Source organism: Lynx rufus, unplaced genomic scaffold (genome assembly GCF_022079265.1).
Source record: "Lynx rufus isolate CCGP_SWC_20201006 ecotype Redwood Valley unplaced genomic scaffold, mLynRuf1.p SCAF_16, whole genome shotgun sequence".
NCBI classification, from domain to species: Eukaryota; Metazoa; Chordata; class Mammalia; order Carnivora; family Felidae; genus Lynx; species Lynx rufus.
In genome coordinates, this window is record NW_025814830.1 from 13,084,803 (window position 1) to 13,109,597 (window position 24,795).

At 38.4% G+C, this 24,795-nt stretch overlaps 2 protein-coding genes across 2 annotated transcripts in view; one reads left to right on the forward strand and one right to left on the reverse strand.

The window, feature by feature from the left end:
- Positions 1-10,545, reverse strand: part of LOC124511638 (uncharacterized) — a 64,097-nt gene extending 53,552 nt beyond the window's left edge. The window contains exons 1-3 of the mRNA XM_047079038.1: positions 10,467-10,545; positions 3,014-3,093; positions 1,574-1,700 (exon numbers count right to left, since the gene is read on the reverse strand). Of these exons, the coding sequence (XP_046934994.1) occupies positions 1,574-1,700; positions 3,014-3,022 (136 nt within the window). The 5' untranslated portion in view covers positions 3,023-3,093; positions 10,467-10,545. The remainder of the gene's footprint in view (positions 1-1,573; positions 1,701-3,013; positions 3,094-10,466) is intronic.
- LOC124511173 (zinc finger protein 568) overlaps positions 1-24,795 on the forward strand; it is a 389,983-nt gene that overhangs the window by 155,651 nt on the left and 209,537 nt on the right. The gene's annotated exons all lie outside the window — the stretch shown is intronic.

Consider the following 24,795-nt stretch of genomic DNA (forward strand, 5'->3'; position numbering starts at 1 on the left):
AGACTGCCCGAGTTCAAATCCTGTCTCTGCCACATCCTAGTTTTAAGAATAGTAATTGTACCCTTCATACACAATTGTTGTGACAGTTATATTAACATATACCTATATCTAAACACTGCCTAGGCTATGTACTAAGCACTATATACACAGTTGTCCCTTGAACAATGCAGGTTTGAACTGCAACAGTCCACATATATGTGGATTTTTTTTGATAAATAAGTACTGTAAATGTATTTTCTCTTCTTTATGCTTTTCTTAACATTTTTTTCCTCTAGCTTACTTTAAGAATACAGTATACAATACATATAACATACAAAATATGTGTTAATCAACTTTATGTTATCAGTAAAACTTGTGATCAATAGTAGGCTATTAGTTAAGCTTTGGGGAGTCAAAAGTTACATGCAGATTTTTGACTGCATAGGGGATTGGCATCCCTAACTCCTATGTTGTTCAAGGGTCGAATGTATTTTATTAGCTATTATTATTTATTGTCATTGTTATTTTGCTGAGGGGAAAACAAGAAGTTTCCGGAAGCATTTATTGTTATTTCTTATGATATTAATATAATGTTAAATGCAAAGTTCTTGGATTTTTAGTTTTTAATCATGAAAGTAGGTAAAAGTGAATATGTTTATTTATTTATTTTTTTCCAACGTTTATTTATTTTTGGGACAGAGAGAGACAGAGCATGAATGGGGGAGGGGCAGAGAGAGAGGGAGACACAGAATCGGAAACAGGCTCCAGGCTCTGAGCCATCAGCCCAGAGCCCGACGCGGGGCTCGAACTCACGGACCGCGAGATCGTGACCTGGCTGCAGTCGGACGCTTAACCGACTGCGCCACCCAGGCGCCCCAAAGTGAATATGTTTATTAACAAAAGGAATGAGTTGTCTTGAATTGTAAATAAATCCTGTTGATCCAACTTAACACTACAAATATTATCTGTTCTTTTGGTAGATTAAAACCAAGATACATGGTCTAGCTATTTTCCTAACAGGTATACCAACAAATAACAAAACACCTATAGCAATTCTGAGTTCACATATAAAGTGAAACCTGATTTTTTTTTTTAAGTTTATTTATTTATTTTGGAAGAGAGACAGCATGCATACACAAGCAGGGTGGGGGTGGGGGGCAGAGAGAGAAAGGGAGAGAGAGAATCCCAAGCAGGCTCCGCAATAACAGCATGGGGCTTGAACTCACGAACCGTGATATCATGACCTGAGCAGAAATCAAGGGTAAGACACTTGAATGACTCAGCCACCCAGGTACCCTGGAAACCTGATTTCTTTGACACTAGTAAGACTGTATTCAAATCCACCCTTTTTTCATCAATAAGGAAGGCCTAAAGGCCACTTAAGAATGAGGAAGATGGCACATTAAAAAAAAAAAAAGAATAAGGAAGATGAATATGCCTAACAGAGGTGTTCACTTTCAAACAAATAAAGTTCAAACCATTTACCTGAGAACAGGGAGCAGAAATTTAGATAGCTTCTTGAAAGATATTACTGAAATTTCCAGAGAAAAAAGCAGAAATTACAGAAAACATGTCTACAGGCGGCTGACCTTACCCAGTGAGACCAAGTTGCTGTAATTCTCCAACATTACATCTCTGTACAAGTCCCTCTGTTCCAGGTCCAGGTATTCCCACTCCTCCTGAGAGAAGACTATGGACACATCACTGAACATCAGTGATCTCTGCAATGACAAACCATATAATACAATTGAAATTAAAGAAAATTTGTTTTAAGATGGAAGAGATACTGCAGGAAATGGACCATATGGCAAACAAAAAGGCTTGGGCTGGAAGCCTTTAATATAGTGAGTTAGGAAATGAGTGTGCCTGAAGCAGCATGCCTATGTGCTCTTGAAGAATCCTGTTGCTATAGGTGCAGCCTCTTGAATACTCTGGCGTATCTTGATCATCCAAACATGTCTGGGAAAGAAAAAAATCAGTTTTCCAATTAAATGAAATATTGTATATAAGCCTGTGCCTGTTACATGTCTCCCTCATAAAGTCTCAAGAAATGTAGTTCTTCCACCCTTTCCCTTTAAAGAACAGATTTTTAAAAAGTTTCCTTATAATATTTCTATGTTAGAAAAGGATATGAATAATTTATTCCAAGTTCATCATTGAATCAGATCATATCATAAGCATTTTTCCATTTATGACAGATTCTTTAATGAAGTCTAAAAAATTGTATAATAGTCTATGTGAGGGCTATATGAGACTTAATCATTCTTCCATTTTGGTCTATACAAAATATTTAAGGTTCTCCTCAGTTGTTAAGGTCTATAAACTATGTATCTGCATGATTTTCCTACTTATCATTTTCCATCACTCACTGTATACATTCCTTGTTCCTGACTTAGAGGATATGGATGTAGATTCTGGATACTGGTGATCCAGAATCACAGAGATGTCATTCTAGACCAGCATATCCTGTTCAACTACAAATGGAACCCTGATCCTAGTATACAACTCTTAGGGATTCCTAGGGAAGGTCCTTGATCTCTTTGCATGCAAGACCCAATTATATCTGTACCCCATCCTAAAAGCCTCACAAAGCAAGTGAGCTCACCATATGTTGAGGCTGAGGCCAACCAACAGCAAATCTTATCTTACATACTTGGAAAACTCAAATCCAGAAACATTCAGTTTCCCCATGAGTAGTCAAATGGGCTCATCCTCTTTCATCAACTCACAAAGACGGTCAAACATCCCCCTCAAGCGATTTCATTTCTGCCCCACTGCAGCTCTTAGCAAAAGATTGAGCACACATAGGAGATGCTAAATGATTTTTTTTTTCAATGAATACACGAATAATGACTGGCGAAAAGAGGACTCATAGGACAGGTGTTGTGCTAAATAGCCTCATCCCTCACTGGATTTGGAGGACTGGGAGAAGATTCCTAGATGGGACTCTGATAGGTAGGAAGTTTCAGGATAAAGAAATGTTCATAGGACATTAACATGACTGTATTTTCAGGAGAAAGAAACAGTAACTTACATGGGCCATGGTTTAGAAACTCAAGAACTGGTCAGTCTTCCTTGGAGTTTACTTGCCTGGAGGGTTCACAGAGGCCAGAGCTAGGGGGAAGAAAAGAAAGCCATGAGATGAGATAGTCCTCAGAACTCACTAAATGGCTGGAGTTAATGTCCTTTTCCCCTCCCTTGAACTTCTCTCTCTCTCTCTCTCTCTCTCTCTCTCTCTCTCTCTCTCTCACACACACACACACACACACACACACTGAGGGAGATTTGAGGGCATCTGGAAAATCTAATCCCTCCTCGAAAATTCCAGGGCTGATAAAGGGCCACATCATCTAAACAAGAATATCTTTCAAAGCTTTGCAGGCTTGCTTGGATTCATCATATACAAAGAGAGAAATTCCTAAGTCCCAACCCTGGCAGTCATTAACCACTGTTAAACTGCTGCACTGGCAACCCTACCAGCCTGCCAGCCTGTACAATAACTTCCAGAATCTTCTGGGCTCATCACTTTTTTCAATCAGAATCAACCACACTGCTTTCCTACATGTCTTTATTTACCATTCTCTTTCTTACAACCTAGGCTGAAAAGGTGTGGATACATGCTCTCAACAGGTAGACAACACATAACTATTTCAAAGACTTCCATAGGATAGGCATTTTATATACATTAAGTGGATCCTTAGGATTGCTATGTAGTATAATAATTATCTATGCAATGGACCAGAATATTTACAATAAAAGTAAAACCACTTGCAGAAATTCAGTTAAGTAGCAAAGCTGAATTTGGATTCCTCATTTTTCTAACCAAAGTCAGCTCTTAATCAACTCTAGTTCTGGTCTCTGAAACCCAGAATTTCTTGTTCCAATGGGAGAAACATGAGCATGCAGGACTCATTAAAAAATAGAAATAACGGGGCTCCTGGGTGGCTCAGTGGGTTAAGCATCCAGCTCTTGATTTTGTTTGGTTCAGGCCATGATCTCACGGTTTGTGAGTTCCAGCCCCAAGTTGGGCTCTGCGCTGACAGTGCCAAGCCTGCTTGAGATTCCTTCTCTTTCCCTCTCTCTCTGCCTCTCCCCCACTCATGCTTTTTCTCTCTCTTTCCTTCTCTCTCAAAATAAATAAATAAACCTAAAAAAATAGAAATAACATGTGAAACCACCAAAAGACATTAAATCTCACTTTGGGAGTACTTATGCCCATATTAGCAAGTTTGTAAGGAAATGAATACTCTAACCTGCAGATTGTGTAAATTTAAAATTATGTCCAAGCAGGGAGCACCTGGGTGGCTCAGTAGGTTAAGCATCTGACTTCAGCTCAGGTCATGATCTTGTGGTTTGTGAGTTCGAGCCCCACGTCTGGCTCTGTGCTGGCAGCCCCGAGCCTGGAGCCTGCTTCAGATTCTGTGTCTCCCTCTCTCTCTGTCCCTCCCCAACTCATGCTCTATCTCTCTTAAAAATAAACATTCATTAAAAAAATTATGTCCAAGCAGCATTTAAACCATGCAAATCTTCTGACTCAGAAATTCTACTCTGGGGATTAAAGAAAATAATTGTATATATGTACAAGATGTAAGAATGTAGTGACAGACATTATTTATAATGGAAAAAAGCTGGAAAGAATCTAAAAATCCTTCAGTAGAAAATAGATTAAATAAATTATAAAGCACCCACAGAATGAAAAAGCTTGTCACTTAAAAAATGATAATACAGACTTTTAATTGGAAAGATGGAAATATGTTTACTACATGCTGCTGAGTGAAGAATGCAGGTGACAACAGTTGTGAGTACTGTGATCCTGTTATAGCAGGGCAAAAAAGATATATATATTTGTGCATGTGCATGATAATCACAAAATCTAAGCTTTTAAAAATATATAAGGACAGCGGCGCCTGGGTGGCGCAGTCGGTTAAGCGTCCGACTTCAGCAGGTCACAATCTCGCGGTCCGGGAGTTCGAGCCCCGCGTCGGGCTCTGGGCTGATGGCTCAGAGCCTGGAGCCTGTTTCCGATTCTGTGTCTCCCTCTCTCTCTGCCCCTCGCCCGTTCATGCTCTGTCTCTCTCTGTCCCAAAAATAAATAAACGTTGAAAAAAAAATTAAAAAAAAATAAAATAAAAATATATAAGGACATACAAAATATTCAAGATAAAATATTCTTCAATAAAATAAAATGGACATTATGGATACATTAGTAAAGTATAATTAAGCATCTGACTCTTGATTTCGGGTCAGGTCATGATCCAAGGGTCGTGAGATCAATCCTGTTGGACTCCGTGCTGAGCATGGAGCCTGCTTAAGATTCTCTTTCTTTCCCTTTGCCTCCCTCTCCCCTGCTTGTGTTCACACACTCTCTCTCTAAAATTAAAAAAAAAAAAAAAAAGATCTGCAAAGATTGCTAATTTCCCCATTTTGATCTTAGTTTTCTTCTTTTTGCTTATATTTACTTCGTAATTTTATATGGCAATATATACTCTGGAAAGATATTTTTGAAATTTTGTAAATGGGAAGCTTTTCTTCAAATAGGTGAAAAAGACTCACTTCTGAAGCAGTCACCTCTTGAACTTGGAGGAAAAAAGCTACTATATATTTTTCTTCTAGCTCCCAATAGCTGACCCAACTCTATGATTTGTAAGTTTGTTCATGTATGTTGAAGTTTTGCCTAGAAAAAAATGGTTAAACACCCCCCATCTAATGCCTTGTTTCTCTGCTGCTGCCTTTCTTAACTTCTGTACTAATGCATTGATCTTGCTTCTGAACCAGTCATTTTAGCCATGATGCCCTCCAAAGAGGTGCTGAATCTTTTGCCCTGTTGGTCTCACTTTGCATCAACATCATGAGAATAAAAACCATAAGGCATAACACCTCTTACATACAGTCCATTTACCTATACAGAAATCCTCTGGATTTGGCATTTTTTGGTTACAACCTGATAAAGCTTGCTATAATCAGATAATGTATCTTCTTCCCAGGAATTCCCAGCTAACTTAGTCTAATTCCTATACAGTTTTATCTATGTTGATAGATAATAATTTAAGAATCAACCCTGTTATGTGGATCCTGAGAAACTTAACAGAAGACCATGAGGGAGGGGAAGGGGAAAAAAAAAAAAAAGGTTAGAGAGGGAGGGAGCCAAAACATAAGAGACAATTAAAAACAGAGAACAAACTGAAGGTTGATGGGGGGTGGGAGGGAGGGGAGGGTGGGTGATGGGTACTGAGGAGGACACCTGTTAGGATGAGCACTGGGTGTTGTATGGAAACCAATTTGACAATAAATTTCATATTAAAAAAAAATCAACTTGTCATTTTAGTCACTCTTTCACCCTCAGAGTACTAGCATAGGATCAGGCATATTGTGAGTACTTTATAAAATGTCTAATAATTCAACCTAGAAATTCCATTTCTAGGAATTTATCCCTGGAAAATTTTTATAGAAGTATACAAGGAGATATATACAAGGAAGTTCATCAAGGAATACTTTCTAACCAAAAGTCAGAAAACCTAACAGTAAGGCAACCAGCTAAATAAATTAGGTTCTACAATATGATGGCATATTATGTAATTATTAATAATAATGGTACTGGTTCATATTAATTCATGAAGAAAGATATCCATGATAAACTTCCAAGTACAATAGGCAGACCAAAAAGAATATCCACAATGGTGGGAGGTGACTGACTCTCACATATGAAGAACACAGGCTTTGTTGTCAGGATCCAGAATATGAATCTGAGGTTTGATGTTATCAACTGGGAGACTTCAGGCATGTTAGTTTTCAGTGCCACTGCTTCCTCTTAGATAAACTGGAGAATAGTAACAGTATATACCTTATAAGGTTATTGTGAAGGTTAAATAATATAATACATATAAAGCACTTAAAATACCTTATTACAAGCAATAAATAAAATGAAAAAATTACATGCCCGTTATTCCATGTGTTTAAAAAAGTATCTTTAGTAAAAGCATTTTAATTATTTGGTAAATTATCTTTAATAATTTTACTTTTAATTTAATTTTATTTTTGAGAGTGAGCATGAACAAGGGAGGGGCAGAGAGAGAGGGAGACAGAGAATCCCAAGCAGGCTCCACACTGTGAGCGCAGAGCCTGATGCAGGGCTTGAACCCATGAACCATGAGATCATGACCTGAGCCGAAATTGAGAGTTGGATGCTTAACCAACTGAGCCACCCAAGCGTCCCTTTAATAATTTTAATACTAGGATGCCCTTTCTCCTTTCTCTTATAGTGAGATTTTCAGGACTCCTCTTTCTTACAACATTAGTAAATTTTAGAACTGTTTGAGAATGTAATTCTTCTTAATAAATAATATTAGCAAAAAAGATTCATAAAATCAAGAAGTAGAACAAAGTCCCTTTTGCTCTCTATTCCTAGCAGTTCCAAAGAAACACCACTTGGCATCATAAAACTCAAGAAATTTGATAAGGTATCATATTGAACACATTAACACATTAAAAACATTTGATCAAGTTCTTCTGTATAACATGCCTGAATTATTTATCATTACTACCACGTTCCACTGTTATTACAAATCTCTACTTAGGAACAACCTTGAACCACACACACACACAAAAAAACAACACCTCAATTCTGAAAAGATATCTTACTTGATATTTGTTGCCCTGATAAATGTTTCCATAATCCTAAAAGGTATAAAGTCTTGAAAAAAATTTCAGATTAGAGGGAAACCACTGTACTCTCCTTTACTCTGTACAAACAGCAATATAATAAATCTTATGACTGAGCTGGATTTCTTTTCAAAATGTTGAAGAGTATCTCCTTAAATAATCAATTTTTGTAATTCTATTTTACGAAATAAACATATGTACACAAGCGCACAGAAAAAAGATTTGGAAAAACAAACATCAAAGTACTAATATTCATTAACTCTGTATGATGGGACTATGAACAAATTAAATGTTCTTCTTTATAATTTCCTTAGGTCTGCATATTTTTCTTGTTTATAATAAACCTGCATTAATTCTATCATCAGAAACAAAAACTAGTTTCAAACAAAATAAAAAAGAGTTGAGGAGAGGAACTACCTTTTAGTTGTTAAGAGAAAGGAGTCTATAGGACTGTGAAATGAGTGAGTTCCTCAAAAAAAAAAAATCAGTATGGCAGAAATAAATAACACTCATCAGTTTTTTTACTGTTCTTCACCAAAACAAGGTGCTGCCTTCACCTTATTCTGTGACTGAACACAATCAAGGTAAGCAGCATTCTTTTTTATTTTTTTTAACATTTATTTATTTTTGAGAGACAGAGAGAGACAGAGTATGAGCAGGGGAGGGACAGAGAGAGAGGGAGACACAGAATTCGAAGCAGGCTGCAGGCTCCAAGCTGTCAGCACAGAGCCAGACACGGGGCTCAAACTCACAAACCTCAAGATCATGACCTGAGCAGAAGTCAGAAGCTTAACCAACTGAGCCACCCAGGCACCCCATGGTAAGCAGCATTCTTAAATTCAGCCAAAATACACCAAAGCAGACAGGAGTATTTGGTACACGATAGAGGCTTTCTCTCTGCCTTTCTCCACTGCATAACTAATTATAGTTTCACATTAGATATAATCCTTGCAAAATTTCTACAAATCCCTAGTTTACTAAAAGGGATTCATCTGTAATTAAAATTTTCCTGAGTCATCTTGTTCAAAACTATGACTATTGCTTAAAATTTATCATTTACAGGGCACCTGGGTGGCTCAGTAAGTTGAGCATCCAACTCTTGACTTCAGCTCAGGTCATGATCTCATGGTTCGGAAGCACCATGTCAGGCTCCACTGCTTGGGATTCTCTCTCTCCATTCTCTCTCTCTTTCAAAAATAAATAAATAGACTTTAAAAATTTTTTTAATTTTTTCCTTCTCATGATTCACATGTTTAATGACATAAAATTGCATCACAGGGATGGAGTGTGACTTATGAATTTCCTATTGTTAGACACTAATTTTATTTGTTATCTCAAAGTACATTCTCAGATATTAGTCTTTGACTGTAGGCCAGTAGATCTAAATCTTTTTAGGATCATGTTTGAAAATCTCATTAAATTATGGACTTCCTCCCCATAAAAATGACATATTAACAAATATCTACAACAACTTAAATACAACTTCAAGGAGTTTCTGGTTCCCTGAAAGCTCCAAATGGATTTAAATTACCTCTGGTTAAGAATTTCTGTTCTAGACCATTTGAGCATCTCATTTTTTTTTTTTAAACTAGGAAATCCCCATCACAGTTAGCTTGGTATTTTCATTTTTCCTGATCTATTGGAGGTGGGTGGGAATTGCCCAAAATCACATTAACAAATAGCTAATGTTTATTAAATACTTATCAAGTGTCAGGAGCTGTTCTAAGAGCTTTACACTTAAAAAGAAAGCTCATAGAAGTAATGGGAAGTATCTGTCAAATGGACAAGTGCATATAGGCACTAGGTAGGTAGCCTAAGTATTAACTCAATCGACAGGAAATTTAAAAAGGAAGCAAATGTTCCCATGCCCTAAAAAATAAAAATGCATTTCATATTATATGAGGAAATACCCACTCACCTTGACCTTAACTTTTTAAAATGGACAAGAGCATTCCTTCTCCTCCTCCTCCTCAGAGCCCTTTCCTTAGGGTTTGACAAGATTGAGGAAGAAGGGAATCTGAGGACAACAGGCCTTTCTTGGAGCCCAGCCCAGCTAAATTAGGGCACGCCACGACCCCATCTGTCCCCACCAACCACCCACACATAAACCGAGTAAAGAGGGAGAATATTGTTGACCCTTCCTAGTATTAGAAAAAGGCCAGGGTCACGGTTGTGGGAGGCGGGCGGCGGGAATCGGACTTCTGGGCAGTTTCCCGGAAGAAACTCGGTGGTTCTGAAACCTGCAGCTGGACCCCTCAGAGCTCTGTGTGTGTGTGTGTGTGTGTGTGTGTGTGTGTGTGTGTGTGTGTGTGTCCGTCCGCGCGCGCATCCGAAGATGTAGTGGGTGGGGGTACCCCCAGGAACCTGCCTGCGAGGCACGTTCTTTTCTAACATTCTTATCCCAAGATCGGGTATGAGCCTTTTCGCTGGCGCTCAGCTATCTGTCTGGGAGCTTTTTCTCTGCCGCTGGGCGAGTGCGGCTAGAGGGCAGAAGATCAGCTGCGACGCCAGGGTCGGAGTCACATAGTCCACGGTCACGCAACCTTCCGTCACACAAGAGGATCTGCATCCAGTTCAGCCACACAAATGCCATCACCCACTAGTTCCGACCTCACAGCCACACACAGTCCTGATGCCACACTCGGGCCCCGTCACGCCCACGGTCACCCAGATACACAACCACGCACACCACTGCCGTTCTCACGCACACTCGGGCCTGAGGTGAGAGGCTCGCCACACTCTGCGGTACTGCAGCGCCTCGCTTCTGTCTCCTAATCTCCAGGCGAGGCGGCAACGTCTTTCCGACCCTCTGAACCGGGGCTGCTCACCTTGGGTGTCGCACCTGCCTCACGGTGATGCTCAGTGTAAGCGAGGATGGGACGGAACCTGCAAGTACACAGCCCCCGGGGCTTAACGGGCCGCGCGCGGAGGCTGCTGGGAGCTCGCTCTGTAGGCACTGAGTGCGCCGGCGCCGCCAGCCTAGGGGAGCGGAGCTTCCACCCCGCCCGCTCGCCGCGTGAGGCGGAGATCTAGGCGGGCTCCTGAGCAGGCGGCGTTCCCGGCTCTTTGTCCCAAGAAAGTCCCGGCAGGTCCTGGAGCGCGGCGGGCACCAACAACCGGCGTATTAAAGGGGGGATATGCATAAATGTGACTCTCCCTACCGCCTACTCGATGGCACTGTGTGTCTATCTTTGGAGTGGTTCTGGGTACGACTTTCTCATTGGGTGTGGCTGGTTTGTGTTTGTGAAGTGCTACTTCGAGGACCGGAATGTGGTTTGTGAGGGAGATTTTGACTGGATTGTGTGTCAGACTGTACAGGACTAAGAATGTTGTGTTGGCCTGCGAGGTAATGGGTCTGTGAACGTGTCTGTAATTGACTCTGAACATTTAGGTGGCACGGTTCTGATAGATACGTTTTCCCCAGGCCTTCCCTGCAGACCTTGGATGGGAGTCCCTCAGTGTGTGCCTGATCGTGGCGTGTGTGTGTGTGTGTGTGTGTGTGTGTGTGTGTGCTTCTGGTGTGTTCCTGCGGGACTGTGATGATGTGGAATGATTGGATGAGACCAAAAGCCTCACTCGCCTCAATTCTGAAATAAGAAAGGAATGTTGCATTTTCAAGAAGCATCATCTTTACTGAAGCATTTGGTGAAAAAAACTGATTTTTCTGGAAAATTGTGTATTTACATTTAATCACAGGTTTATTATGGAGAATGTAAATAAACATAGCTTTAAACATAAGATTTCAAAGGAAATTCCTGTCCTGGAATAGTTTATTTGCTCCTTCCCCAGATTTCCAGAATAGGCTGTTCCTCTTAATGTTAAGGGGACTTTGTTGGGAGGATTTAAGAAGGCCCAGACTAAGAAAAAACATCTTGGGGCCCCTGAGTGGCTCAGTTAATCATCTGACTCTTGACACAGGTCATGATCTCTCGGTTTGTGAGATGGAGCCCCACATTGGGCTCTGTGCTGACAGTGCTGCGCCTGCTTGGGATTCTGTCTCTTCCTCTGTCTCTCTCTGCCCCTCCCCTGCTCATGCTTGCTCTCTCTCAAAAATAAATGTTAAAAGAAAAAAACATCTTTACCTAAAAGAGAAGCACTATGGCTAGAGCAGACAACCCAGGATTAGGGAGTCAAATATCTTGGGTTCTAGATCAGACACTCTTCTCTTTGTTAAAGGAAGGCAAGAAACTTAAGACTCAAAGCGTTCATTCATGCTGACATTACTAATTCAAATATAATGTTACAAGGTCTTATTCTTACCTTTTATATTTGTTTTTTTCCTCTAATAATCTCTCTCTAGAAATCCTGGTTCCTAGTAATATTAACATATTTATATAGTTGCAGTAGTCTAGAATGGCCATAAAAGTTTAAAATTGTGATGCCAATATTATTACTAAAAATAAAACTAGTAAATAAAATTTTAGATTGTAGTTATTCTAAAGCAGGGGTTGACAAATTACAAATCTGGCCTGCCACGTATATGGCTAGTGAGTAAAGAATAATATCTATCTTTAAAATGGTTTTAAAAAATCGGAAAAAGAAGAATATTTTGTGATGTGTAAAAAATCATGCATTTCAAACTTCAGTGTCTATAAATAGTTTTACTGGAACATAGCCATGTTCATTTATTCATTGTCTATGGCTGCATTTAAGCTACAAGGGCAGGATTGACTAGTTATGCAGACTGAATGGCTTGCAGAGCTTACAATACAGTCAATTCCTATTATTCACAGTAGTTCTATAAAGTTATTGCAAACACTGAATTAGCAAACCATTTCTCCTAAAGGAAATACGGGGTTTCCTGCAAGTATCAGATGACATTTTCTTCAACCAACCAATACATACCTTGTTTTATGTGCTTCAACACATAAGTAGAAAATTTGTGTTTTCTTGTGAGCCTAGAAGATAAATCCAACTTACCTTATGAAAGAATTTTCCTATTTTTCTGTTCAGGAAACTAGCTGCTTTTTTTTTCTTTAACATTTATTTATTTATTTTTTGAGACACAGAGAGAGAGAGAGCACAAGTGAGGTACAGGCAGAGAGAGAGGGAGACACAGAATCCAAAGCAGACTCCAGGTTCTGAGCTGTCAGCACAGAGCCCAACGCAGGGCCTCAAACCCACGAACTGTGAGATCATGACCTGAGCCGAAATAAGATGCTTAACTGACTGAGCCACCCAGGTGCCCCTAGGAAACCAGCTGCTTTCTTACCTGTGTTTCTCCTCTGATGGAGGTATACCAATATGAATAAAAAATAATTTGATACCTCTGCTAAGGACCAGCTATTTTTCCTCTGATAAAACTGATTTCTGAGCCTAAGTACCATTCCTGGCCAAGTGATTCATAAACAAACACGTAATCTCAATCTACTCAGGAATATGAGTGCAGAGTAAAGTTCTGTATATATGTAATCAGGCATGGGTGGTATGATGTCACTGAGGAAGATAGAAAATTTTTTAGCTTGGGACTGGGGATTTTAGGTTGATGGTGGTGGATTTCAGCAATTGATTTCTGAGCTAACATAGCATACTGTCCATTTAGAGCTATTTAAATCATCCTCCCTTCTTTGGAGATTCACTGGAGAGGGCTGACAACTGGCCATACTTTGTGTTCAATCATAAATATTGTTACCACTCTGCTTCCCATATATTTTAATACTAAGAGAAACCACATTTCTTATCTTATAGATGAGGTTTGTGATCAAAATTCCTGTATCCCTCCAAGAGGTGCAGGTACCCAATCAAGACTGAAAGAGCCACATTCAGGAACATAATGAGGTGTGTGTGATGGGTACAATCTCTGTCTTCTTTATAACTAAATTATCAATAGATTTTGGTTGAAACATATATTTAAAAAAACAACAACTTGGCTTAGGAAACCCTAAAGCAAGCCTTCAAATTCATTGTTTTTTGTTTTTATTCTCTTATAACACTTCTGCACATTTTCTTTCTATCCTCTGTATTTAATTCTTTGTGGAGTGCCTCCTTTGTTAAAATGATAGCTTTGAAGAGGTACTTATGCATTGTAACTTGGAATAGAAAACACTTAAAGCCACTCAAAAGAAACTTTATAGGAATGTCACATAGACAGATTTCAGTAATGTGGTATTGCTAAATTCCATCTTTCCTCCTGTTACTCTTCTGTGATAATAATTTGGGGTTCTCCTTGTCACAATCTATACAAATTCAGAAATTCTGAACTGGGCATTGAAAGAAGATAACACAGAAAAGGATTTTTTTTTTTTTAATGTCATAATCTACATGAGGGAAGAGGGCTGGTAGCAGTCCTTTGTCGTTTAGCTCCCGTTGGTTTGCATTCATTATCAAACATTTAATGTTTATGAAAGATCTATCCCTACGTGCAAAGGTGTTTTTTATTAGTTTGGAAACACTGAGCTTGTGTTTATTCATTTTTTTATTAAAAAATATTTTTAATGTTTATTTATTTTTGAAAGAGGGAGAGACAGGGCGTGAGCAGGGCAGAGACAGAGGGAGACACAGATCCAAAGCAGGCTCCAGGCTCTGAGCTGTCAGCACAGAGCCCTACTACGTGGGACTCGAACTCATGAACAACAAAATCATGACCTGAGCTGAAGTCAGACGCTTAACCGATTGTGCCACCCAGGTGCCCTGCAGCCACTTTAAAAAACAGTCTGGAAGTCCCCCACACTGTTAAAGGTATAAAACGTATAACCCAGCAATTTCACTCTTAGCTATATATGCCCAAGAGAAAGAGAAATATATGTCCACAGAAACATTTCATGAATGTTCAGAGCAACATTAATAACCATAGCCAAAAAGTGGAAATGACCTAGATGTCCAGCAACAAATGTGTGGATAAATTAAGCATGGTATATCCATACAACAGGGTATTTATTATTCAGCCATAAAAAGGATGAAGTACTGACACATGCAAGGGATGAGCCTTGAAAACATGCTATGTGAAAGAAACCAGACACAAAAGACAACATATTATATAATTACATTTATATTAAATGTATAGAACAGGCGAATTCATAAAGACAGAAAATAGGTAAATGGTTGCCTAGTGTTGGAAGGTATGGGGAAAACAATCCCAAGTAGTTAAAGAACTGTCTTTGAAGTCTCAAAAAAAAGGTAGGTGTAAACACAGAATACAGTAGTAAATATGGTATAAACATAGGATATAATAGTACTTCCTTATCTGGGGGGGGGGGGTATACTTCCAAGACCCTTCCCAGTGGATACCTAAACCTACAGATAGTACCAAATCCTATGTAGACTATGTTTTTTTCTATACAGACATAGTTATGATAAAATGTAATTTATACATTAGACTCAGTAAGAGATTAACAATAACTAATAATAAAATAGAACAATTAGAACAATATACTCTAATAAAAGTTATATGGATGTGGTCTCTCTCAAAATATCTATTATACTGTACTCACCCTTCTTGTGATGTGAAATGATAAAATCTCTACATGAGGAGATGCAGTAAGGTGACTGACATAGGTATTATGATGCAGTGTCTGGCTAACACTGACCTTCTGACTATACATCAGGAGGAGGATCATCTACTTCTGGACCACAGTTGACCACAGATGACTGAAACCATGGAAAGCAAAACTGTGGATAAGGTGGGGGGGGGGGGGACTACTTTATCACAGAATAGTCAAAATGAATGGACTGTATTGAACAATAATATGGATGAACCCTGGCAATCTAATGTTAAAAGAAAAAAATTTATATTCCTTAAGGTTCTATGGAACATGAAAGCCATTTCATAAAGTGAAATTTAACAAGAAAATAAAAATAGATTAAAGTAATCTTATCCTAGAGTTCTTAAGTTCCCAAATCATAAATTCTTCTAAAATAAGGAATTTTAATAATTTAAACTTTATGGATTATAAGGGAATATGATTTATCACTGTAGATTCCATATACAACTGATTATACTATAAGAACCTGAGCTAAATGGATATCTTTTTCCAAAGGAAATTTAAACTGCATGATAGTATGCAACAACAGAATTAAGTTCCATGTATTCCTTATTATGGATTCTTTACAATTTCTACTTATGTGACCATGTTAAAAGTTAGAAAGTTTATGAAAATAGTCTATTTCACTTTTAATGTTAATTTTTCTCCCTAAATTTTGACGTGAGGTAGTTTGAAGCCAACCTGGAATAGTGATGCTTAATGAGATTATAAATTTTGACCATGACCAAAAGGAATATTCATTAAAATAGTAGTATGTGTATCTCAAATATCACAATCTATGGGAGAAGCAAATAAAATTTAATTTACTCTTACCTCTGAGATGGTTTTATATATACATAAACTACTTTTCAAAAAATGTTTATTTAAAATTTTTTTTAAAGTTTATTTATTTATTTTTGAGAGAGAGACAGAGAGAGTGAGCAGGGGAAGGGCAGAGAGAGAGAGAGAATCCCAAGCAGGTTCCATGCTGTCAGCACAGAGCCCGATGTGAGGCTCAAACTCACAAACTGAGATCGTGACCTGAGGCCAAAACCAAGAGTTGGACACTTAACCAACTGAGCCACCCAGGCACCCCTACTTATTTATTTATTTTTTAGAGACAGAGATAATCCAAGTGGGGGAAGGGCAGAGAGGGAAACAGAGAATCCCAAGCAGGCTCTGCACTGTTAGTGTGAGGGGCCTCATGCAGGGCTCAAACTCATGAACCCCTGAGATCACTACCTGAGCTGAAATCAAGAGTCAGATGCTTAACCTACTGGGACCCTCAGAAGCCCCCCACTTTTTTTTAAGTTTATTTATCTATTCTGAGAGAGACAGAAAGAACACCAATGAGGGAAGAGCAGAGAGACAGGGAGAGAGAGAATCCCAAGCAAGTTTCGTACTGTCAGCACAGAGATTGATGCAGGGTTTGATCTCACAAGTGTTAGGTTATGACCTGAACCAAAATCAAGAGTTGGATGCTCAACTGACTGAGCCACCCAGGCACCCGAGCATCTTTTTTATTCACAGCTCAACCCTGAATTCTTTCCATTCATTTTTTAAAAATGTTTTATTCATTTTTGAGACAGAGAGAGACAGAGTGTGAGCAGGGGCGGGACAGAGAGAGAGCGAGACACAGAATCTGAAGCAGGCTCCAGGCTCTGAGCTGTCAGCCCAGAGCCTGACGTGGGGCTCGAACTCACAAACCATGAGATCACGACCTGAGCCGAAGTTGGACGCTCAGCCTACTGAGCCACCCAGGTGCCCCTCTTTCCATTCATTTAAAAACCAAAGAGATAAAATTTTGTGACCCTGATTTAGGAAATATTTTTCAGGCAGGATGCAAAAAGCATGAACTGTGAAAGAAGGAAAATAATTTGGATTTTATCAAAACTAAAACATTTTGATCCAGATGGCCAACCAACACATGAAAAAATGTTCAACTTCACTCATCATCAGGGAAATACAAATCAAAACCACAATGAGGAGTGCCTGGGTGGCTCAGTCAGTTAAGCATCTGACTTCAGCTCAGGTCATGATCTCACAGCTTGTGAGTTCGAGCCCCGCATCGGGTTCTGTGCTGACAGCTCGGAGCCTGGAGCCTGCTTCGGATTCTGTGTCTCCCTCTCTCTCTCTGCCCCTCCCCTGCTCACACTCTGTCTGTCTCTCTCTCTCAAAAAACAAATAAACATAAAAAAAAAAAACTTAAAAAACAAACAAACAAATCAAAACCACAATGAGATACCACCTTACACCTGTCAGAATGGCTAACATTAACAACTCAGGCAAAAACAGATGTTGGCGAGGATGTGGACAAAGAGGATCTCTTTTGCATTGTTGGTGGGAATGCAAGCTGGTGCAGCCACTCTGGAAAACAGTATGGAGGCTCCTCAAAAAACTAAAAATAGAACTACCCTACGACCCAGCAATTGCACTACTAGGCATTTATCCAAGGGATACAGATATGCTGTTTCGAAGGGGCACATTCACCCCAATGTTTATAATAGCAGCACTATCAACAATAGCCAAAGTGTGGAAAGAGCCCAAATGTCCATCGATGGATGAATGCATAAAGAAGATGTGGTATATATATACAATGGAGTATCACTCGGCAATCAAAAAGAATGAAATCTTGCCATTTGCAACTACATGGATGGAACTGGAGGGTATTATGCTAAGTGAAATTAGTCAGACAAAAATCATATGACTTCACTCCTATGACGACTTTAAGAGACAAAACAGATGAACATAAGGGAAGGGAAACAAAAATAATATAAAAACAGGGAGGGGGACAAAACATAAGAGACTCATAAATATGGAGAACAAACTGAGGGTTACTGGAGGGGGTGTAGGAGGGGGGATGGGCTAAGTGGGTAAGGGACAATAAGGAATCTACTTCTGAAATCATTGTTGTACTATATGCTAACTAATTTGGATGTAAATTAAAAAAAAAAACACAAAAAACACAAAAAACAAAACTAAAACATTTTGGAGCACCTGGGTGGCTCAGTCAGTTAAGCATCCAACTCTTGATTTCAGCTCAGGTCATGATCTCTCAGTTGGTGGGTTCAAGCCCCGCACTGGGTTCTGTGCTGAGAGTGCGGAGCCTGCTTGGGATTCTTTCTCTACCCCTTTCTGCCCCTCCCCTACTCAAGCTTGCACTCTCTTTCTCTCAAAATAAATAAATAAACTTAAAAAAAAAAACTAAAACCTTTTGCTTTTCAAAAACCACTGTTAAGAAAGAAAATGAAAAGGCAAAGCATAGATTGGCAGAAAATATTTGCAACACATATACATAATAAAGGAGTTATATGTTGAATAAACAAATAATTCTTTTTCTAATTTTTAATTTTATTATTATTTTTTAAAATTTACATCCAAATTAGTTAGCCTTTAGTGCAACAGCGATTTCAGGAGTAGATTCCATGTACATGTATATATATGTACTTTGGATTACAAGCATGTTTCCAGAACGAATTATGCTCGCAAACCAAGGTTTTACTGTATTTGAAGTGATGGAAATGTTTTATATCATGATTGTGGTAACAATTACATGATTGTATACACTTGTCAAAACTCATAAAATTGTACACTTAAATATTGGTGAATTTTATTGGGTGTAAATTTTACCTCAATAAAGCTGGGTAAACAAAAAACAAAAGGAGTAACAAAGATTCCAGAAAAATAATGACTGCAGCAACACAAGTTTTGAATCATAAGATGGAGCAATCAGATAGCAAAACCAAAAACCTGTTGACAACATTTAAGCAGAACCCCAGTACCTCAGAATGTGACTATATTTGGAGGTGGGGCCTTTAAAGAGGTAATAAAATTAGAATGATGGGATTTGGGTGGCACATAATCCAAGGAGAGATGCCTCCGGAAAAGACTGGTTGACATCTTGATGTTGGACTAACAGCCTCCAGAACCAGGAGAAAATAAATTTCTATTACTTAAGCCATCCAGTCTGTTATGACATTCTAACAAACCCATACAGATAAACCCCCAAACATAAGCAAATGGGGGAAAAATAAAAAACAACACATTACCCTGTATGGTGAATCTGTGACTAAAGGAGAGATCAAAATAAATTACTAGAATCTTATCACAGAGAGGCAAAGGAATAAAAAACAATATAGGAATTATGGGGAGAAATGTAAAAAAAAAAACAAACAAACATTGACTATTGAAAAAAATTTTTTAATGTTTATTTATTTTTGAGAGACAGAAAGAGTGAGAGTTGGGGAGGGGCAGAGAAAGAGGGAGACACAATCCAAAGCAGGCTCTAGGCTCTGAGCTATCAGCACAGAGCCAGATGTGGGGTTTGAATTCAAGGACCATGAGATCATGACCTGAGACGAAGTCGGATACTTAACTGACTGAGCCACCCAGGTACCCCAAACATTGACTATTTAAAATAGTAATGTCCATCAGGTTAAAAAAAAGATAATAAAAATATAAAGAACAATAATTTCCACTGGGAGGTGGGTGGATAAATGTAGCTAAAGAACCCAAAGTAATTTCTATTGGTACAGGAATGAGTAAAGATGTGAACTGTTTTGGACCTTAATAGGTTTTAGTATGTATGGTATTTTCTGAGGTAATACTTAGAAAGGCTTAGAAATAGTATATAGAATTTCCAAACTAGTAGAGGTAAGAAACAAAATGGTAATTTTTTTAAATCCTGAAGAAAACCAGTTAGAAAGGAACATAGAACTGGCAAGATCAACTGAAAAGCACAAATGAGGATGGCAGATTTATAGCCAAATAGATTAGTAATTACACCGAATAAAAATGGACCTAGTACTCTATTTGAAACACAAATAGGTTGTCAGGTTGGATTAAAATATTTTATATTGTGTTTACAAAGCACATCTATAGTTTAAGGACACAAAAAGATTAAAATTAAACATGGGAAAATTACATCATGTAGACAATAAACAAGAAAGTTCATGTAATTGTACTATTAGCACACAATAGAAATTTTAAGACAGGATGAATTATTAGACATGCCTTTCTTGAAGCTCTTATAATTACCTTGTCTGAGGTAGTTATCTTGCAAGTGTTACTTTTTCATGCTCCTCTCCCCTTATATTCATACCATAAACTATAAGCAAGTTCAGCATACTCTGAAAAGAACAATTATAAAGTCAAGCCTAAATATCAAGAACATCACCAAATTTTGACACTTTGATGAAGAATAATGTAGAGAATAAATGAAGGGATGTTTTCACCAGTGAACATAACAGTGATTCTAATAAAATGTAAAGTGAGACTATAACTTGGCTATTTGGAGTTCCTCATGACCATGGGCAGCAGACCAAAGGCTGGGGTGAGAGGAAGGGTTAATGTCTGCTGGGCTGATTGATCCTGGCTATCAAGGGATGTGAAATTTCCAAATGAAACATGAATAATACCCAAAGATTTCCTAGGGTCAACTCTTATCCCTATCATTTCCAGTTGTAAAAACAAGCAAATAAACACCTCCCCCCCAAACCAGAAAACCTATAAAGAAAACTATAACCAACAAAGATTCTGATCTTTAATGAAAGGTTTGGATAACTTTAACCATAAAAACTTCCCAGTTTGCTAATTAAAAGGGAATGTGTCACAACTATTATTTACAGAAAGGAAGGCTGGAACATCTACCTAATTTATATATAGTTAGATATTATTATTACATTCCTTCTTTCCTCTTAAAAAAATTTTTTTAAGGTTTATTCATTTTTCAGAGACAGAGAGAGGCAAAGTGTGAGTGGGGGAAGGGCAGAGTGAAAGGTAGACACAGAATCTGAAGCAGGCTCTAGGCTCCCAGCAGTCAGCACAGAGCCCTTTTATGTAGGTTGTTACAACTTAGAAAAAAGGTTACAGAATGTCTACACAGGATCCTGACAGATAGAAGGTAAAAACATTACCCAACACAATTTTGGTTGAATGAGGAATGGCTCATGAATAAATGAGGAATGAGTAATGTTATTTTAGATGAGGTTTTAATGCTCAGTTACAGGAAGAATGAGGTATATTGATAGGATGCCATCTTGTGAACACTGGTCATTCATTTGGCTGTACAGTATTTGTGCACCCTTGCTATGATGGTTAACACCCATCTTTAAGAAGCCAAGGCTGATTCTCACTAAACTGAAAATGCATCTTAGTCTCTCCAGCAGCTAATGTACAAGGATGGAACATAGGCTTCAGCACTCCAACACATCCATCTCAGGGGTGCCTGGGTGGCTTCATCAGTTAAGCAACCAACTTCAGCTAGGGACATGATCTCATGGTTCGTGAGTTTGAGCCCTGTGACGGGCTCTGTGCTGACAGCTCAGAGCCTGGAGCCTGCTTCAGATTCTGTGTCTCCCTCTCACTCCCCCCCCAGCCCCCCACTTGTGCTCTGTTGCTCTCACGAAAATAAAAAACGAAAAACAAAAAACACCTATCTCAGAACAGCAAGGTGATGATATAAAGGAACAAGGATGGGAGATTCCATCTGGGTGATGGGTAACCCCATGTACACAGGTGGCACTAGCAGGAACATCCAGAGTCCATGTTGTCAGTAGTGTAAGCTGGCAATTCTGTCCAGCAGCAGCAGCAGCAGCAGCAGCAGCAGCAGCAGCAGCAGCAGGAATGACCTCACGAGTTCTGTGTCATCATGTGCAGCAATGTTCTTGGTTCTGTATCTTTGTTCCTTGGCACTCTAAGATTTTCTATGAGCCACTCAATATTCTTTGAATGAATTTCTTATCTACTCCAATTTTAAAAAGGTAGAACATATGGACTGTAACCATTGTGTTTCCATTAAAATTAGAAATAAAACAAAGATGGCTACAGTAGAAACTTCTGTGGGTGATAATTAATTTTCTACACTTGATTTCTGGACTAACTGAGAAACAGACTTTTTGTTAGGGATGCTTTACTGAAAGAGGCAGCTCGAAACTGCACATCCTAATACTTCATTTAAACTTAGGTACTGGGAGACATAACAAGCAGAGGACTGGGCCTGTAGAGTAGTTACAGAGAATCATAGTCTGACCCAGGGAACATGAGAAATTCAGGGTCAAATGGGGGGGGGGGGATATTCATGTGTTTTAACACATTTCACCAAAGCAATAAATCATTTCTCTTATGACACACAAATAAGAGTGGAGATGAAAACAACAAACAGAAATTAATCTGAAAAAACCAACCCTTCAGTCTGTTAAAATGGGGAAAACACAGTGAAAAAAAAAATTCTTGCCCAACAGCCACTGTCCTCATGTCTACAACATGAAAAAAGGTGAAATAGGTATACTGAGATATCCCTTTATATGCAGATTATCAAAGATCAAAATAATCTATCATTTTATAATCAATACCTAATAAAAGATACTAAATTTCAGATTATTACTAGCATATTTTAAGTATTGTGAAACATTACATCATGAAGATATTAGAGTGTAAAGAGATAAAAAGTTGTCAAAGACGTTTTGAGACATACCTGTATTAATGAATATCCATTCAAAGTCAATTCAATGTGAATTCATTTTGAAATACTCTATTTAAATTGAATAAAATTTAAAATATAACCCTTATTAGTCTTTTTATTGGAACCGGATAAAATAATTTAAAATCTAATAAGCATTTGTTTTTGTTTTTTTTCATTAAAAAAAATTTTTTTTAAGTTTACTTATTTTGAGAGAGAGAGAGAAGCAAGCATGGTAGGGGCAGAGACAGAGAGAATCCCAAGCAGGCTCTGCACTGTCAGCGTACAGCCCGATGCGGGACTCCAACACAAACTGCGAGGTCATGACCTGATTTGAAGTCGGACACTCAACCGACTGAGCCACCCAGGTGCCCCCTTTTTTTCTTAAATGTTTAACGTTTATTTAATTTTGAGAGAGAGAGAGACAGAGGGTGAGCGGGGGAAGAGACAGAGAGACAGGGAGACAGAGAATCTAAAGCAGGCTCCAGGCTCTGAGTTGTCAGCACAGAGCCTGATGCAGGGCTTGAACTCACCAACCGCGAGATCATGACCTGAGCTGAAGTTGGACGTTTAACCGACTGAGCCACTCAGGCACCCTGTCTTTATTTCTAAGTAAAAATTATATATTAACAATATACATATCTCTATTTCCAAGTAATAAGTTACTAAAAAGTATAAGTCAAAGATTGCTGGAAAATATAGCACAGAAATAGATTTGAGAATATGAGCATTTAATATATGAGTATTTTAATACAGTAGGAGAAAGATGAATATTTCAGTTATTGGTTCTGGCATAATTGGTCTTATTTCTGAATGGAAACAAAACCAACATCCTGTATTACACCATGTACAATAATGAATCCCAGATGGATTAAAATGGTAAAGTCTGTGTGTGTATACACACCCATGTATGTGAAAAACTGTACACTCTGTCCCTTTATCCTCTTCCCTCTGAAAGTTTCTATAAGCAATACCTTCCTAAGAAACAGAAAACGTTGGAAATGGTTTGGAAAACCTATTTTACAGAAATAAAATAGACAAAAATATAAAATGTTTATTGAAGCATTACTTTTATTATTTTTTTTAAGTTTTTTAAAGTTTATTTTGAGGGGCGCCTGGGTGGCTCAGTCAGTTAAGTGTCTGACTCTTGGTTTCAGCTCAGTTCATGATCTCATGGTTCATGGGTTCGAGCCCCACATTGGGCTCCATGCTGTCAGTTCAGAGCCTGCTTGGGAGCCTCTCTCTCCCTCTCTCTCTGGCCCTCCCTGCTTGTACTCTCTCAAAATAAATAAACTTAAAAAAAAAAAAAAAGTTTGAGAGAGAGCGCACATGCAGGGGAGGGGCAGAGAGAGAGAGAGAGAGAGAGAGAGAGAGAGAGCGAGCGAGAGAGAATGAATCCCAAGCAGGATCCACGCTGTCAGTGTAGAGACTGACTCAGGGCTCAAACTCACAAACCATGAGATCATGACCTGAGCCAAAAACAAGAGTCAGACGCTTAACCGACTGAGCCATCCAGGTGCCCTGAATGAAGCACTACTTTCAAACAGCAGAGAGGAAACAGTCTGAAATATTGCATGAATAGTTGAGTTGGTATTGGTACAAACATACTTGGGTATAAAATATACTGTAACCATTAAAAAAAATAAGTTAAATCATCATTTACTGACTAGGGAAATTCAAAATTTAAAAGGCATGTTTAAACTATCATCCATATTTTTTGGTAAAAATATACTGATTTGTGTTAACATTTAAACATAAAGAAATATATGGGGGATATACACAAGGTTTGAACATTACTCAGAAGTAAATCAGCAGAGAGGGAGTGAGGAATAGCAAAAGGCATAGCTTTTTTTTTTTTTTTAGTATTGCTTCATTGGTTTGAATGCAAATGCATTACCTCTGTAATTTTATTTCATTTTATTTTTTTTTAAAGTTTTTATTTCTTTTAGTAATTTCCCTACCCAACGTGGGGCTCGAACTCATAGCCCTGAGATCAAGAGTCGAATGCTCTTCCCATCGAGCCAGCCAGGCATCCCATTTCCTCTATAATTTTAGATGAAGAACTTAATGACTTAAACTCCTATGTTGCTCATTCTGCTTTTCTTAAGTTGATTATAAAATATTTTACAGGCATAAGCCTGGAACAAAATAACTCAATGTTTAAAAAAAAAAACCTTAACCTACTAACATGGGATCTAAGAAAAAAGGAAGTGAGGAATGGAAGAACAGACCTGTAAT